Below are 18,763 nucleotides of genomic sequence, written 5' to 3' on the forward strand. Positions count from 1 at the left end.
GTGTGTGTGTTCATATATGTGTTTGCATATGATCACATTTTGTGTGAGTGTATGACCATGAATGTGAATAGAATTGTATTGTGTATGGATGTCTATTTGTGTATGAATGTGTGTATGAGTGTAAAAGTGTGCATGTGTCCACTGTGTGGGTGAGTTTGGTTGAGTGTGTGGATGACTGTATGATTTGTGTGTGTAAATGTGTATGTTTGGGTGAGCATGTCAGTGTGTGAGTTTGTGTAAGTTGCATATGTGTGTAATTTGCAAGTGGGGTTGTATTTTTGTGTGGAGGAATGCACGTTGTGGGTGTTATTTGTATATATGTGTCATTTTTTGTGTGTTCAAGCATTGCGTTGTGTGTATTTGTGCGAATATATTTGTGTGTGTTGGAGTATGTAGGTCTGTGATTGTGTATTTGTGTGTTCTCGTTTGGGGGAGTGTGAGAGTGTAATTGTGCAAACGCGAGCGTTTGTGCTGGGACTGTGCGCGCCACGGGAATGTGGGTTTGTGTGTTTGAGTATGTATACTTGGTTTGCGTGTGTGTGTGTGTGTGTGCGCGCGCGATGGAGCGCGCGTGTGAGCCGGTGTGTGCGGTCGCCGCGCGCCTCCACCTCCTCGCGAACCGCCCCTTCGCGGCGGGAGCAGAGGTTGCGGCCGGGCGGGCGGGCTGACGGGCGAGGGAGGGACGCGCGCCGCGGTGAGCGGCTAGCGCCGCCGTCACCGCCGCCGCGCCGACTCTGCCCTTTAAATCGGTCTCCAAGCCGATTACAGCTGATCTCCCACGTGACGTTTTACCTTCTGTCTCCCGGAGCTAGTTGCCCGAGGACAGTCCTTCTCAGCCCGCCGCGGGGCTCGGGCTCCCTCAACTTTGAGCGAAGCGGCGGCCGGCCGGGCGCCCTCGCAGGCCCCTCTCCACACGGGCGTCGGGGCGCCGGGGCTTCGCTCGGCCGGGGCTTCGCTCGGCCGGGGGCGGGGCGGAGAGGGCGGTCAGGGCAGACAACGTGTCCCGCCGCAGCCCGCCGTCCCTCGGACCCGCGCGGCGCCGCGCCCGGGAGGCCGACGGCGTGCAGGGTGCGCCGCGTCAGGCAGCGGGGCGCCCCCCACGTCGTCTGGAGCCAGACGGGCGCGCCCTCGGAGGAGCCGGCGGGAGATGGCCGCGATGCAGGGCTGAGCCCCCCGCGCCCTCACCATGCAGAAGAGCGTGCGCTACAACGAGGGGCACGCCCTGTACCTGGCCTTCCTAGCCCGCAAAGAGGGCACCAAGCGCGGCTTCCTGAGCAAGAAGGCAGCCGAGGCGAGCCGCTGGCACGAAAAGTGGTTCGCCCTCTACCAGAATGTGCTCTTCTACTTTGAGGGCGAGCAGAGCTGCCGCCCGGCGGGCATGTACCTCCTGGAGGGCTGCAGCTGCGAGCGGGCACTCGCGCCGCCCAGGGCCGGGGCCGGGCCGGGCGGCGCCCGGGACACGCTGGACAAGCAGGTACCACGCGCCGTCCCCTCCCTGTTCCCCTGCCTGCGGCCGCGGCGATTCCCAACTCTACTAACCCCGGAGGTCGAGGGCCCGACCTAACGCAAGGCCCTCGCTCCGAGGTCCCCCAGCGGCGTCTGTGGCAGGACCGCTCTACGCGTCTCCCCATCTCCATCCCCCCTTGTCCTCCATCCTTCATCTCTATGATCCGTTGGTACAGGGGCTCGGCTTTATTTATTTATTTTTTTCCGCGTCCCGAAAGCGGGCGGGTCCTTTCAGCTTCTTTGCTCACCTCCCATGGCCTCTCTACACCTTGTTCGGAAGGATTTAGTGTGGTGACGTGTGTTGACACCTGTTGGACTTAGACTGGCAAAACGGAACTAACTTATTTGGGAAAGTTTGGTTTCTCCTTTACCCGGCTGCTGCGTGCAGGTTTCTTTGCCTGAGATGTTTGATCGCTGGCTGAGCAGGGAACACACCGGGCTCCCGGGACGGACAGGCACTTTCTGTTGGTCACTTTCAATCTGTCTTTGTGGTTTCTGTCAGTTTACTTTGCTAATATTTGGCCTGCTGGGTCTAATTATGAAGGTAAATGTGTATCCGTTTCCCTCAGGATTAATATTTAGTAGCCACATTCCTGCTATGTGTAAACATGCGGGCATTTAAAAAGAACGCTTCTGTGTACTTTTCAATGAATGCTTTGAAAATGAATGTGATCTTTTTATTCTGGGTCGTAATTTTATTAGTTTTGCTATGTTTTGCACTCACGGAGGGAAAAAAAAACCCTGCAAATTTAGTAACTCCCGCACCCCATTCCTGCGAATGCGAAATTTGTATTTTTTCAATCACCATTTGTTATTAAAGTTAAAGCAGACTAATTTTATGCTCCCAGATCTTCTCACTTCGCTTCTAGATGTCCACCTGGAAAAAAAGATTGATGGTCTTTGTTGTTGCATAAACATATTTAGCAGGTTAATTTTCCGTGCAAGTCAGACCAAACATCTTTGACTGCAAACCCCGAGGGCGGCTGTGGGAGGCGCTAGCGATGGAAAGATGAATAAGATGCCTGCATAACCCCTGGGGGCTCATAAATCAATGTGTAAAGTTAAGAGGAGTTAAAGCTAGATGGACCAGAAGTTTGATTTTTCTTTTTTCACTTTACTTTCACTGTAAGTCATTCAGATTTAACTGATTAAGCTTGGTATACCACACACCTGAAAAACTTACACCCCCCTTTGGTTTTTGAGGGCATGTTGAGCGTCTTTGAAAAACTGATTTCCAATTTTGTAGATGTAGGTACTGGAAATATAGGTTTAAATTTCAAGTTAGATATTTTAGAAATTAAATTGAGAGCCAGAGGAGGGGTTTTGAAGAAATATGTAGATTTTTTTTTTTTTTCAGAATTTTTTTTTTAATGTTTCTGTTGGTGAGATTTTTCTTAAAGGCATGTGTTCCAAGGCCTATAGGAGCAAAGACCAATAGATTTAAAATGTGTTATTTTGCCTAAACTAAAATACGATACTTTAGATTATTCTGAAGATATATCAATGACTTAATTACAAAGTATTTTTCTCTCTTTGTATGTATGCTAATATCAGGAGATAGCCACTTAAAAAAAAAAAACAAAAAACTGGGAGTGGGGAGTTTTTACCTGTTGCACCCAAACGTGGCTGCCTGTCCTAATAACATATGAAAACCAAGATTTTTCTACTTGGAGAATAACCAGACTCTCATCTTTAGGACTGTTTTCTTTGAAGCATACTTTATAAAGAACTCTGATCTCTATAAATAGTTTGACTCTCATGCTACTTCCTAATGGAAGTCCAAAATAGGTCTCCTTACAAAAAATTTTTTTTCTCGGTCATACAAGCCATGAGTATTTCTCACTCATTTCTACATCTCCGTGAGGTTAGAAATTAGAACCTGCGGTGATTGTAATAAAACTGAGATAGAGAATACAGCATTCAAAATGGATTAGGAGTTGGATGGGGAAATCTGTTAGTTTGTCTTGTGTTAGACAACCTTTATGACTTAGGTTGGCTGAGCAGGCTGATATTTTTTCTGTAGTACTATCTGGCTGTGTTTGAAGAATGAAGAAACTGTGAAGATGAGAAGCAAGCAGAAACAGTTTACCTTAAATCTACAGTTTATTTAGTTGGTTCTCTTTCAGTTAATTTGTGTTACTAACGCGCTGATGTGAAGAGCCTTTGGGAAAGACCCTGATGCTGGGAAAGATTGAGGGCAGGAGGAGAAGGGGATGACAGAGGGTGAGATGGTTGGATGGCCTCATTAATTCAGTGAACACAAGTTTGAGCAAACTCGGGGAGATAGTGAAGGACAGGGAAGCCTGGTGTGCTGCAGTCCATGGGGTCACAAAGATCTGGACACGACTTAGTGACTGAACAACAGTGTGCCTCACCTCAGCTAGACACAGTGGATCTATGAAATGGGTGAGTAGGGGAAGATGAGAGGGGCTGAGCAGAGATCCTGTCAAGGTCTGCTTCTCCAAGTATGCTTCTGGAACTTTCCTCATAAACGTTTCTAGCAATCCCATAAACATACTTGAAGGTTAGGGCTTGAAACAGGTCTTAAGGAGACAGAATAGGTTTCCTCCACCATTTCTGTGTGACTTCTTTAAGGCAAATCTCTTAACATCTCATTAACATTTTTTCTGTTAATGAAATCTGTTCTTTTTAACATGTAAATATTAAGAGTTTGGCTAAGATGATTTCTAAGTTGCCTTCCAATTAGAACATCTCCTGCTTCTAGGATTTTAACAGATAGTGCGAGCTTTTTGCTATGTACAAGGATGTGAAAGACAATTTCACAAGATTTAAAGATTACCCGTCTCTGTAATAAATACTGCCTCTGAGTAGCTGAGGCCAAGCAGGTGATTGAAGTGGACCTTCTGATAAATTCGATCAGCAGAGGTTCAGAACTATAGAAACATTGCTTGAGACAAAGATGTTCCTACCATTCACATTGAAGGGCGACGTATTGCAATGACGATGACAGCTGATGTAATTCTTGCTATAAAATGCCTCTAGTCATCCTTGCCAGTTTAGATTCTACTTCTTCAAATTATTTAAAAGTCTAATTAGCTGTGGTAAGTTATGAGAAGAAAACACTCATTGGTTTGTTTCTTCTTAATACTCATTCAAAGTGCGTCGGTTGACAAAAGAAAATTAAGGTTTTTTTCCTTCATTTTTTTCTTCCCTCTCTCCTTCCTTCTTTCCCTCTGTCCCTTCCTCCCTCGCACTTCTTTTCTTTATTTCGCACTTTATCTTAAACTGTTTCCAGTTAAGAAGAAAAAAGTGATTTTCACTTTCCAAATGTGCATAGGTCGAAGGATTATTTGCATTACTCTGTATTTCTCAATAGCGTCCCAGGATTTTACTTTAGTCGGTCCTCAGGAGATGCATGGCTCTTATCAACCTTCTATAGTAGCTATTTCTTAGCGATAGTTGCGGTGATGCAGTCAAAATGCTCTCAATTACAGAAAATTTTAAGTGGTGCTCCTTTTCTTGAAAATATGTGTATTGATAGCACTTCTTTCTACAAGAGCTCCATTTATGGAAAATGACAAACTTACCTTTCATTCCAGGTAAAGGTGTTCATGGGGGAAAGGAATTTGCATTTAGTAGGAACCTCCTATGTGCTGGGCTTCCCTGGTGGCTCAGAGGTTAAAGCGTCTGCCTGGAATACAGGAGACCCAGGTTCGATCCTTGGGTCAGGAAGATCCCCTGGAGAAGGAAAATGGCAACCCACTCCAGTACTCTTGCCTGGAGAATCCCATGGAGGGAGGACCCTGGTAGGCTATAGTCCATCCGGGCACAAAGAGTCGGACACGACTGCGCGACTACACTTTCACTTTCACATTCTGTGTGCTAAGCTCAGTGTTTCATTCTGTTAGCTAATCAAGTTGGAACCTCACTTCGGCTCTTGGAGATTGGTGATGTTCTTTCATGTTTACCTATGATAAGATTGAGGCTTTGAGAGTTTTAGGGAGATGACCAAAGTCTAACTCTAGGTATGAAGACTGAATAATCTCTGAAGAGTGGCTTATTAAGGAGACTATTTAAATCCACTGAGCTTGAAGAAATTTCAGATCTGGGTGAAATGGGGGTTGGAGTTGTAGTAAGTGAATCACTGTTTAATTTTTTCCTCTTAAAACTGTTTAAGGAGCAGTTTCCATTTTGAGAAATACAGTTGCAGACCATTCCATTTTCAAAGAAAAATGGGCTTTATGTTTAAAGAATTGTATGGGGCATTCATTTACTTTGTAGGGAATCTTTAAAAATACTCACTCTGGGGTGAAAGCATACATCCCAGTTAGTCTGGTCTGTTTACATGGTTGTATCCGTCTTGCCTGCTTGCAGGAGAGGCAGACAGGAACGAAGTCATCTTTGCTCTTACTCTCCTGGTAGTGTTGAGTGTTCTGTTCAGCCTGATTTCAGTTGTTTCAGAGGCAGGGTAGAGAACATATCCTTAGTTCTGGAGGTTTAAAGTAGTAGATACTAGTCATATTTGTGCTGAATGAAACATGTTTTAATTTTTAAGGGATTAAAGGTTATGAGATTCCCCCTGTCACCTCATTTCCAGCCAGTCATTTTAGCCTTCCTAACTTGACCACAAGCAGAGGATTTTAATCATTTTATCGAATTAGGCAGAGCTGCCTGCAAGCCCTGAAATATTTGTGGAGGTTGGGGAGTGTGGATGATCGGTTTTTGTTCCAGCTCACGTTAATTGAAATATAATAACCAACTCAGTATTTTCTTTTCAACCTTTGCTTATTGAACACAAATAAAGGGGAAATGGAATAAAAGTATTTGTTAAATCTTATAAAATGTTTTAAAGTATAATTTAGGAAAGAAGTGATTTATCACTTGAATTTTGTAGTCATTCTTCCAATTAAGATTTGAATGAAGAAAAATAATCTATGGATTAGAAAAATACAGTTTTAATTTTGACTGCACTAAACCTTACTGTTTATATTATTGTACTTATCGTTAAGAATTCAGCGTAGAGAAATCCATCTTTGATGGGACAGATGTACATAAAAGTGAATTTTTATTGTGACAAGTATTTTTCCATGGGTTTTAATAAGTGAGTACTAAATATACTACTAAATGGAAAATATTTGTAGTGTAATAACAATTTTTTTTCCCTTCTTTCAGGAATGAAAAAGCAAAAGTATTTTTCTTTCATTATATGATAAGTCCAAAAGCATGTATGATAACCAAAAGCTTCTGGCTTAGCTGGCAAATATTAGTAGTTTGTTGTAATAGTAGTTGTTGATATTGCTGTTTGTTTAATGCAGATTATACTTTTTAGTTGACCATATTTTTGTCCATATTTCTCAATAAATATGCATGATACAATAAATATAATTTTAATTTTGTAGAGTAGAAAAAGTAATGAAATAAGCCATATTGACAAACAATATGGATTTACTCAGGTCTGAAGTCCTGATTTTATGTTTTAATGCCTTGTTTATTTGTCCTATAAGAAAGGGATATGTGTGTATATTTGTGTATGCATATTGTGTATATGTTTATTGAGTTTATCTTCCATCATTAAAAATCAGACAATTTTTATACAATGATACAGAGCTTCCCAGGTGGTGCTAGTGGTAAAGAAACTACCTGCCAATGGCAGGAGACGTAAGAGACGCAGGTTCGCTCCTTGGAGAAGGGAGTGGCAACCCATTCCAGTGTTCTTGCCTGGAGAATCCCATAGACAGAGACTGGTGGGCTGTGGTTCATTGATTTGCAGAGAATTGGCCACAGCTGAAGCAAATTAGCATTCAATTACATATCTTGGAGTTTGCAGGGTTTTATTTGTATCATTAAGACATGTATTTCAAGACATGAGTTGTAAATACAATCTGTAAATACAATACTATTTACAATGAGTTGTAAATACAATTTGGGGTGATTTTTCAAGACTAATGATTGTGTTAAGTTACATCACAGTATAAATTCCTCTCTGATATTAGTTTACCTTAAGACTATGTATATGAAAATCTTCATTAATATTGAAACAAAACTAGCAATGATATTTGTTAGGTATCAATGTAGCACTATGGTAAATGTTTACTATATAATATTTGGCAATTATTCTAAAAATTGACCATTATTCCAGAATTATTCAATGCAATTCAGTTGGTATAATTTTCAAATATTAGCTGATGGTAAAGTTATAAGTACATTATTTTGGCTCCGCCAAAGGGTATAAAATATTTTACCATTTTCCCCAAGGAATTAAAATATGATTATGTGTATATTTTGGGAGGAAAACAGCAACAAGTTTTCCTTGATAAAACATTTGTATCAGAAAGTGGAACAAAGATGCAGAAAGCACATGTTCTCGCAATTTTTCCTTTTTTACTAGCACTTGAAAAACTTATGATTCACTAGAAATGAACATTCAAATCATTTTTCTTAAGACTTCTCATAGTGAATGCTGCTGCTGCTGCTGCTAACTCACTTCAGTTGTGTCTGACTCTGTGGGACCCCATAGACGGCAGCCGACCTGGGATTTTCCAGGCAAGAGTACTGGAGTGGGGTGCCATTGCCTTCTCCGCATAGTGAATGCAGAATGCTCCAAATATACTTTTAGGGAGAGGGAAGAAAACAAGAAAAAAGTTTATCTGTGTTTATTTAAGTCGTAATTCTTTTTTTATTGAACTATAAAGAAAGAAATGAGAAAGTTGGGGAGGCTTATGTAAGTCATAGCATTAGAGTGCGGTAAGTTAATGAAAGCTAGAATTCTCATAACATCTGAGAAGATACAAGTAAAACTACTTTAAGAAAAGCTATGCTTAAAAATAAAAGTTATTGATTCTTTAGTGCAGTGGTCCCCAACCTTTTTGACACCAGAGACAAGTCTTATGGAAGAGTTTTCCATAGACAGGGAATAGGGACATGGTTCTGAGACAAGAGACAAGTCTTGCGGAAGAGTTTTCCCTGGACAGGGAACAGGGACATGGTTTCGAGATGATTCAAGCACATCACATTTATTGTGCCCTTTATTTCTATTATTATTAAATCAGCTCCACCTCAGGTCATCAAACATTAGATCCTGGAGGCTGGGAACCCCTGCTTCGGTGCCTTTTTTTTTTTTAATGAAGGCTAAAATTTCTTTTATTAGCTCCTCCCATACTTATGCTGTGAACTGGCTGAGACTGATGATGTCGGGATCAGCAGGCGTCTGAGGGACCCTGGTTACTGATAATTTGCATTCTTTCTTTTCAGTTTCCTGAAATGTTTTATTTTGTCATTTTCTGATTTAATGTAGACAACGCCTGATTCATTTCCTGAACTATATTTACGAGCTCATGCCATTTGTGTGACTAATGTAAACAGGAGGGCTAGTGCCGTCAAATAGAGGGACGATTGGAAAGCTAGGAGGCTTCTGGGGTTAGAAATATGGGAATGGGGAGGAGGTAGTCTGGCCTCAGGCTCACTGTGGAGTATCATACCTCGTTGCAGAGTCATAACAAGATGATGTTATGATGCATAGGAATAGGTGACCGCTCATATCTGATATGGATTTGCTTTCAACTTGAAGAATGTCACTTTCCAGGTCAGATAGTAGTATTGTGTATGGTTTGGTTCAGAAGTTAAACTGTGGGGGTTTCAGTCTCCACACAGACGCTTACTGGATCCATGATGAGCAATTTCTCTTTCTACGCCTGTATCCCTGCCTGTGATGGGGATCGTGGTGGTAGCTGCATCATCGGGTTGTTGAAAGACTCATAGGCAACCGGTCCATGCCCCAGCGCATACAGAGCTCGTTTGTCAGCTGGCGTTTGTGTTCCTCTCTTTCTAATACAATTCTTTTTAAATTTTCTTCTTGTTGCTTTAATTACTAGGGTTGCTTGGGCAGGTTTTTCCTTTCTTTCTCTTTAAAAAATACTTCTAATTTAACACAGACAAAATAGAATATTTTAGGGAATACCAATATACTTATTGTCTAGCTTCAACAATATTCAGCTTTCTGCTTTCTGGTTACATTTTTTTCCCCACACATGCCTATGTTGTTGTTGTTGTTTGACTCTTTCAAAGCAAGTCCCAAACATCATATTAAATAAGGAGGTTTTTCCTTTTTGGCGCTGAAGATTGTAGTAGGTGTAGCTCTGAAGAGAACGATCCTGGAAAGAGTTTGTAATGTTTCTGATTTAATGTGTGTTATTGTAATTGTCATCATCTTTTTGTTCCTTTGCTATCATTATAAAGGAGAAAACTGGAGACAGTAGTTGTGAAGATATAAAGGTAGTAGAAATAGGTTTTAAATAAGGCCTGGCTTGTTAAATCCTAAAGAAAAGAAGTCTGAAATCAGTTGTTTAACCATGACCATGGTGTAAAAAGTATTTTCATGATTTGACCCCATTGTAGGGGAAATTGAACTTCCCTGGTGGCTCAGATGGTAAAGAATCTGCTTGCAATGCGTGAGACCTGGGTTCGATGCCTGGGTTGGGAAGATCCCCTGGAGGAGGGCATGGCAACCCACTCCAGTGTTCTTGCCTGGAGAATCCCCATGGACAGAGGTACCTGGAGGGTTACAGTCCATGGGGTCTGAAGAGTTAGATATGACTGAGCGACTAAGCACAGCACACATAGAGGAAATTAAATTATTGGTGGTTTTCTTATTGAGGGATTCTTATCTTTATTGAAATCTACTTACCAAACTCTTCCAGCAGCTGAAAGAGTCTTGTTTAGAGTTAAGAGTGAGTGCTTTCTCTTCTTATGCCATTGATACTTCTCATCTCTCAGTATTTTGCATAGCTTTGCAACAGTCAGGACATTATCCATAAATCAGTGTTTCATCCATCTATCAAAATCAGTTCTGAGACCCAGCAGCAGTAAATGCTATTTTAAGGCAGTTGAAGTGAAGTGAAGTCGCTCAGTCGTGTCCGACTCTTTGCAACCCCATGGACTGTAGCCTACAAGGCTCCTCTGTCCATGGGATTTTCTAGGCAAGAGTACTGGAGGAGTGGGGTGCCATTTCCTTCTCCAGGGGATCTTCCCGACCCAGGGATCGAACCCAGGTCTCCCGCATTGCAGGCAGATGCTTTGCCATCTAAGCCACCAGGGGACATAAGGGAACTTTAGTACCTTTTCCTATCCTGTGTCAATAAAGATCTAATATTTTTAGGCCATTTTTCTTGTCATTAGATGATTGCTATAGATTGACCAGTCCAAAAAAAATTTTTTTTTCCCTAGGGGTTCCAAAGTGGCGTGTGGAAGCTTAGATGAGCACTTCCCATGTTAGTTCGAGCAGTTTGCACCAGTTGTCTGTACACTCAAACCAAATGGAACCAAAACCTCACCAGCCAGGAGTCAAACTTGAAACAAAAGGCAAAGAGATGCCCAGAAATCAAAAGCCAGGTGGAAGAGTGTCCCCCAAAAGATGATAAAGTGATGCCCAGAAATCGAAAGCCAAAAGGCATAAATGCCAAACATTTATTCCACTAATCCTGAGACCTGGCAGAGTCAGCGTTAGCAGCCTTTTTCACTGATGATATAGTTTCAGGCAATTTCTTGTTGGTTTCCTGCAAAGAAGTTACTCCATCATTTCCTCTTTTAGAAGCTTCTAGATACAAGTCAAAGTAAGCACAGCTGGCCTTTTCTAATTGTGCATGCAAAATGTCAGTTTTGGAATATCAAAAGAACCCCAATTTGGCCATTTTAGGTTGAGATCTCTTTTAGTATAATTTCTCCAATTAACTAGGTACTTGCAAGTATGAGCTCCGTACATACTGTACAAGATTCTGGCTGGAGTGTTAGTCAGAGGCTGGCTTTCTGACACCCCTTTGTTTCTGTTTTTGAGAGATTCTGTTTCCATTTTAAGCTGGGTAAAAATCACTAGTTAACTTGTGTAGTGGGCCAGTGTTCTATTTGTGAGCTTAACTCCTCCAGGAGTTATCCCAGAGTTGTTTCAGCTTGTCTTACATGTCTCGGATTCTTCAATCTAAGACCACCGTGGCTGCTCAGGCAGCTGCATGGCCAGTTCTTATATGCAAACTCCAGACAAGCAAGTATTTTAATTAGTGAGTGGGTTTCCCTATGGGACCACTGCATGGTATGAGGACTAAGGAAAAGTGTCAGATCAGTCTCTTACTTAACCACTCAGCCAAGACCCTTCAGTCCCCTGAAACAGAGCGACCTTGGCATCATTCAGCCGAGCCCCAGGTATTCCTCGAATTTTTTCCCAAATAAGCCCTCCCCGCCAGTACCTTTCCACTGAGTGGGATGTTCCCCTGGCATCTTTCAGCCATCCCCCTCCCCTGCCCACCCAGTGTCTTTTGACTGGGTGGTAATTTCTCGGTATCTTTCAACTGAACCCTCCTCAGTGTCTAGACCATGAGTGGGTATGCCCTGGATGCTCCACTCTCTCCGCCCGCCCCCAGTATCATTCCTACTGGGGGCGGTTAGGTAAACTGCTCCACCGCCAAATAAAACTCAGAATCTCAACCAATACAGGAGATTTAAGAACAGGAGAGACTTACCCAAATTTGTCTGCACTGCCCGAGGAGGCGGATGGGTGCAAGGCGCCACTGCTGGTACCAAAGCTCTGGTTCCTCATGAAGTCCAGTCGAACTAAGAAGTCCACTCTGGGTCGCTTCATCGGTTGCCATAACTGTTGACTAAGAAGTTGTTACAACTTGAGAGTTGCGAGTTAAGCTTAATTTGGGGCAAAATGAGGACCGCAGACTGGGAGGCAGCATCTCACATATATCTGAGAGACTGCTATTTTAAGGCAGTTACTAAGGTTTAATTAGTCAGGTGTGTAGTTTGCTTTTTCTAGTGCTGCTAAGTTTTTCCAGGGTTCGTTGGTTACTGTCACATGATTATTTATTTGCTTTAGGCAAGGGAGGGACATGAACTCAAGTTGTCTTGAATTATGGGGACCTCTCTGTGTGGTAGGGGGATAGTGGGAATATTATAAAAAGGCAAGTATTGCTGTATCTTTATTGTGACCAGCTATGATTTGGGCTTCCCTGGTGGCTCAAGGGTAAAGAGTCTACCTGCAATGCAGAAGACACTGGTTCAGTCTCTGGGTCAGGACCATCCCCTTGGAGAAGGAAATGGCAACCCACTCTAGTATTCTTGCCTGGAAAATCCCGTGGACAGAGGAGTTGGGCAGGCTACAATCCATGGGGTTGCAGAGTCGGACATGACTGAGCGACTAAACCACTAGCGCTGTGCTTCGCACACTGGTGCTGGCTGACGTGTTCTTCAGTGTGTTATGCCTCTTGGGTTCCTCATGGCTTCTGTTTTCTCGTCATTTCTGCTTCCCTCAACTGTATGCTGCCATGCCTCTTGTGGTACCTGACTCAGCATGGTATGGCCCTGCTCTCTGCTTTTACTGCTTTAGTTCCCACTGCGGCATCTCTTATTCACTCAGTGTATTCAAGCTCGTCTTTTTGTGAGAGAGAATCTCATTGGCTTAGCTCACATTTGGAGACTAGACAAGACTGCTGGACTCTGACCAGTCCGTGGACTGGCTGTCAATCAGCAGGAGCTGTGGATAAGGGAGTTTCATGAAAAGTTTGGTGGATGTCAGAGACATTATTGACATGTCTAGTGTTTTCATCAAGCTAGTAAATATTATTTTCACTAACTAATATTCATACATTGTAAGCCACCTTCTCTTCCTTCAGTAGCAATTTTACATCCTCACCTTATCAATAAGATCTTTCCAATAAAACAGTTTCTATCCTCTGGTCCTGATTGGCCTCCTGTGTTGCTAAGGATTCATGTTCGTAACTTCTCTTTACTTTTTAATACTTCAATAGTAAACGTTATTTGAATGTTGTTCTTTTAACCGTAAATTACAATATAAACCTGTTTTCAGGGTATAGCATACGTATAGAAAAGTGCACAGATCACAAGTGTGCTGCTTCCTGAATGTTCACAGAGTGATTATATTTTTGTAAGCAGCACCCAGATCAAGTCATTGACATGTTCAGCCCTCCAGAAACGAAACTGTTTCTGTTCCTCTTCGGTGCTCCTCCCCATGGGTAGCCACCATCCTTGCTTCTAACATCATGGATTCCTTTTGCCTGTTTTTGAACTTCATTATAGACTCATGCAGTAAGTACTCTTCTGTGTCAGGCTTATTTCCCTCAACATCATATCTGTGAGTTTTGGATGACACTTCGGATGCTGTGGTTCATTCCTTTTCATTTCTTTGTAGTATTCCACTGGATGAGTATACAATGGTTTCTTGGTCTATTCTTTGTCTACTGTTGGTGAAACATTTGGATTGTTTCCAGATTACAATTACAAATTGTATTGGGGCTATTACAAATAATATGGCAATGGAAATTCTTGTACAGATATTTTTTTGTGTTCAGCAAGGAGATCCAACCAGTCCATTCTGAAGGAGATCAGCCCTGGGATTTCTTTGGAGGGAATGATGCTGAAGCTGAAACTCCAGTACTTTGGCCACCTCATGCGAAGAGTTGACTCATTGGAAAAGACTCTGATGCTGGGAGGGATTAGGGGCAAGAGGAGAAGGGGACGACAGAGGATGAGATGTCTGGATGGCATCACTGACTCGATGGACGTGAGTCTGAGTGAACTCCGGGAGTTGGTGATGGACAGGGAGGCCTGGCGTGCTGCGATTCATGGGGTCGCAAAGAGTCGGACACGACTGAGTGACTGATCTGATCTGATCTGATGTGATACATTTCTGTTCAGTATATGCCCAGGAGTTAACTTTTTGATTCATAGGACTTACTTATATTCAACTTCAATAATTACTGCTAAACACTTTTCTGAAATATTATATCAATTTGTGTTAACGCTAGCAATGTATATAAGAATTACAGTTGCTCTGCATCCTTGCTAATAGTTGGTATTATCAGTCTTTTTAGTTTTAAGCCTTCTAGTAGACATGAAGTAGTATCTCATGTTGGTTTTCATTTTTATTTCTCTGATATTTAACTTGAACATTTTTCCAAGTATTTCTTGACCATTTGAACATTCTCTGTTTTGAAGTGCTTATTCAATCTTTTGCCCATTTCTCAGTTGAGTTGTCTTATCTTGTTGATCTGTGAGTGCATGCTAAGTCACTTCAGTGGTGTCAGACTCTTTGTGACCCTATGGACTGTAGCCCTTCAGGCTTCTCTGTCCAGGGGATTCTCCAGGCAAGAATATTGGAGTGGGTTGCCATGCCCTTCTCCAGGAGATCTTCCCGACCTAGGGATTGAACCCTTGTCTCTTACATCTCCTGCATTGGCAGGTGGGTTCTTTACCAATAGCACCACCTGAGAAGCCCTTACTGATCTGTAGGAGTTTTGAAATATTAAGTTAAACTATATGAATTGCCATTTTTGAATGTCAAAATAATTGAATATCATCTTGTTCATCCCAGTATGTATGAAGACATGAGTCCTTTGTCAGTTATATGTATTGGAAATATTTTCTCTACTCTGGTTTGCCTTTCTACTTTCTTAAAGGTGTTGTTTGATGATGAGAGGTTTAAAATTTTATTGTAGTATAAAATATCTGTATTTTTCTTTGTGGAATTTGTCTGCCCATGAAATGAGTGCAGTGTGGATGGGGACAGCGTCTGGAGGTGCTTTGTATGGAAGGTGCAGGAGCTGGGGTCTCCCTTTTGCTCTGTGGTCAAAGCAATCAAGTGGATCACAGAAGATGCAGCCGTAGGTAAAACAGAATGCACTTGCAGCAGCTTCAGATTGCCACACCAGGATGTTTTCCCCTTTGAGAAAAGCTCCAGGGGCAATCTACAGGACAAAAATATCTTAATGTTCTTTCCTCCCTCATACCTCCTGGAGCCTGAGGTGTTCCCTTCCTACATGGTAGGTTGTTGTTCTTCCTCTAGAGATGCAATACATGTATGTGCACCAAAGACTTGTACAAGGATTTTGACAGCGGTGTTATTCACAAAAGAGGGTGTTCTGTTCCAGTACTTCTAACTTCACTTTGTTTTCAGTCATCCCCAGTTCACACCCACCTTTCGTCTCAAAGGGTCAGATGCGAGAGGGACAAGGTACTTTTATTAACTTAACCAGAGCTAAGGTTGAATTCCTGACAGCTACCTTTCAACTATACTGCCACCTGGAGGATGTATCATCCAGGCTGACCTGGGGGTGCTGTTGCTGCTGCTGCTGCTAAGTCGCTTCAGTCGTGTCCGACTCTGTGCGACCCCATAGATGGCAGCCCACCAGGCTCCTCTGTCCATGGGATTCTCCAGGCAAGAACACTGGAGTGGTTTGCCATTTCCTCCTCCGATGCATGAAAGTGAAAAGTCAAAGTGAAGTTGCTCAGTCGTGTCCGACTCTTAGTGACCCCATGGACTGCAGCCCACCAGGCTCCTCTGTCCATGGAATTTTCCAGGCAAGAGTACTGGAGTGGGGTAAGAAAAATGTGTTATGCCCAACACTGGTCAAGACTGAGTCCTCAGTTTTCAAAATACATTTATGTAACGCTCTGTAATCCTTCCCCCTTTGTCCTGATCCGTACCCAGGAAATGATCAAGAAGGGATGAGCCCTTTCTTGGATAACCTGTATTCATTAATCAAACTGCCTTGCTGAAACATATGGACTGGGAGGGAATGAGGGAGAAAGAGGTGGACAGTCAGTCCACTGCTGAGCGCACAGGTTAGTTTCAAGGGCCACAGTGGGGTGACTGGAACCTGCTAACCAGTCACCCGAATGAGTACCAACAGTGCTGAGGCAGCGCCGTGAGCCCTGAGAGGGCTTCAGGTGTCTGGTGCAGGCAAGCTGCCAAGAGTGGGAGGGGTAATGCCCCTCATGGTGTGGCCTCTCCCATTGTGAGACAAATGGGCCAACTTTGGACAGGAGTCACAAGCATGCCCTGCAGCGGTAGTCCTGTGCATTAGAAAGAGTCAGCCTCTATCAGTGGCTTGATTCCAGCTGGCCCACAGCCCTTCCTGTGGGCACCTGCATGCCTGATCCAGAGAGTTCAGTCAGCAGACAGTTCAGTCAGTGCCCCCCATTCATGTTTCCAATGAAGGATCTTTGAATCTTGCAGTCTGTAGTTTTCCAAGTGATAGACCAGATGGCTGTGCCATTGCCAACAGCCATGAAGTCTGAGCCCTGCCCTCTGACTGGAGCAACTCCATCTGCTCTTTCTTCTGCATTGCTGACACTGAGACTGACCAGCCACAGCGCGCCGCTGGATATCATTGGGTTTCAGGTTAGCCAAAACATCAGTGAATCAGGCCCAGATATTTAGGGAATTTCTGTGAATCAAGGATCCTATTGAGTCAGCGGCTTTGCCTCAGGTAGCTGAGCAGATAAAGTTTCCTACAGAGAGAGAGATGCTGCTCTTTAAAATGTAAAACTGAGATGCTTCTGGGGCCACACCAACTACATTCGTAAACATACCTTTTCCATTGAACAAACAAGGTCTGAGCCCTGCGTACCTTGTCAGTTCTTGAGTCTGAGTTAATTCATCCAAAAATTGGAATTTCAGATCGGAAAGTTATAAGTCCTCTATGGGTCAGTTTCAACAAGGACTCAGCTGTAAACTAATGGTCACTTGCCTGCCTTGTGATTTTGTTTGGATGTTGGACATGGTTTATGAAAAACCAAAAGAGGTAATTTCAGTTTCTGCATGACATTATTTTCCTTCAGAGAGGATTTACTTTTGGTTTCTTGCTGGCATTAATGTGGGGTAGTTTATACTAATCCATTCTGAGGATGAGCTGGTGAAAGTTAGGTTTCAGGTTGTGAGAGCAGAGTTTCCACTTTGTCCTGATTTCTAAAGTATAGCCTTTCCAAGATCTTATCAGGAATTCTGAGTGTTTACATAACCCCCTCCTCCTTGGTCTCTTCACAGCCCCATGGGACTGCCAAAAACTCAGTGCTGATTTCCAGCAGCTTAGCTGCTGCTTCTGCCTGGCCTCTTAGCCTCTTGGCTCTATACTACTTCAGTTCAGTTCAGTTCAGTCGCTCAGTTGTGTCCGACTCTTTGCGACCCTGTGAATTGCAGAACGCCAGGCCTCCCTGTCCATCAACAACTCCCAGAGTTTACTCAAACTCACGTCCATTGAGTCCGTGATGCCATCCAGCCATCTCATCCTCTGTCATCCTCTTCTCCACCTGCCCCCAATCTCTCCCAGCATCAGAGTCTTTTCCAATGAGTCAACTCTTCGCATGAGGTGGCCAAAGTACTGGAGTTTCAGCTTTAGCATCATTCCTTCCAAAGAACACCCAGGGCTGATCTCCTTTAGAATGGACTGGTTGTATCTCCTTGCAGTCCAAGGGACTCTCAAGAGTCTTCTCCAACACCACAGTTCAAAAGCATCAATTCTTGGCGCTCAGCTTTCTTCACAGTCCAACTTTCACATCCATACATGACTACTGGAAAAACCATAGCCTTGACTAGACGGACCTTTGTTGGCAAAGTAATGTCTCTGCTTTTGAATATGCTATCTAGATTGGTCATAACTTTCCTTCCAAGGAGTAAGTGTCTTTTAATTTCATGGCTGCAGTCATCATCTGCAGTGATTTTGGAGCCCAGAAAAATAAAGTCTGACACTGTTTTCACTGTTTCCCTATCTATTTCCCATGAAGTGATGGGACTGGATGCCATGATCTTCGTTTTCTGAATGTTGAGCTTTAAGCCAACTTTTTCACTCTCCACTTTCACTTTCATCAAGAGGCTTTTGAGTTCCTCTTCACTTTCTGCCATAAGGGTGGTGTCATCTGCATATCTGAGGTTATTGATATTTCTCCCAGCAATCTTGATTCCAGCTTGTGCTTCTTCCAGCCCAGCGTTTCTCATGATGTACTCTGCATAGAAGTTAAATAAGCAGGGTGACAATATGCAGCCTTGACGTACTCCTTTTCTTATTTGGAATCAGTCTGTTGTTCCATGTCCAGTTCTAACTGTTGCTTCCTGACCTGCATATAGGTTTCTCAAGAGGCAGATCAGGTGGTCTGGTATTCCCATCTCTTTCAGAATTTTCCACAGTTTATTGTGATCCACACAGTCAAAGGCTTTGGCATAGTCAATAAAGCAGAAATAGATGTTTTTCTGGAACTCTCTTGCTTTTTCCATGATCCAGCGGATGTTGGCAATTTGATCTCTGGTTCCTCTGCCTTTTCTAAAACCAGCTTGAACATCTGGAAGTTCACAGTTCACATACTGCTGAAGCCTGGCTTGGAGAATTTTGAGCATTACTTTACTAGCGTGTGAGATGAGTGTAATTGTGCGGTAGTTTGAGCATTCTTTGGCATTGCCTTTCTTTGGGATTGGAATGAAAACTGACCTTTTCCAGCCATGTGGCCACTGCTG

The 18,763-nt window shown here is 43.1% G+C and overlaps 1 protein-coding gene across 3 annotated transcripts in view; it reads left to right on the forward strand.

Annotated features, from left to right (window-relative positions):
- Positions 1 to 725: 725 nt before the first annotated feature.
- RASGRF2 (Ras protein specific guanine nucleotide releasing factor 2) overlaps positions 726 to 18,763 on the forward strand; it is a 263,109-nt gene continuing 245,071 nt past the window's right edge. Inside the window, exon 1 of one of the 3 annotated variants that reach the window (XM_070373066.1) lies at positions 726 to 1,474. In XM_070373066.1, coding sequence (XP_070229167.1) covers positions 1,187 to 1,474 — 288 coding nt within the window. In that variant the 5' untranslated portion in view covers positions 726 to 1,186. The remainder of the gene's footprint in view (positions 1,475 to 18,763) is intronic. The other 2 variants (XM_070373065.1, XM_005904542.2) reach the window with 2 other exon arrangements.

The sequence above is a fragment of the Bos mutus genome, chromosome 7 (assembly GCF_027580195.1).
Source record: "Bos mutus isolate GX-2022 chromosome 7, NWIPB_WYAK_1.1, whole genome shotgun sequence".
Classification (NCBI taxonomy): Eukaryota; Metazoa; Chordata; class Mammalia; order Artiodactyla; family Bovidae; genus Bos; species Bos mutus.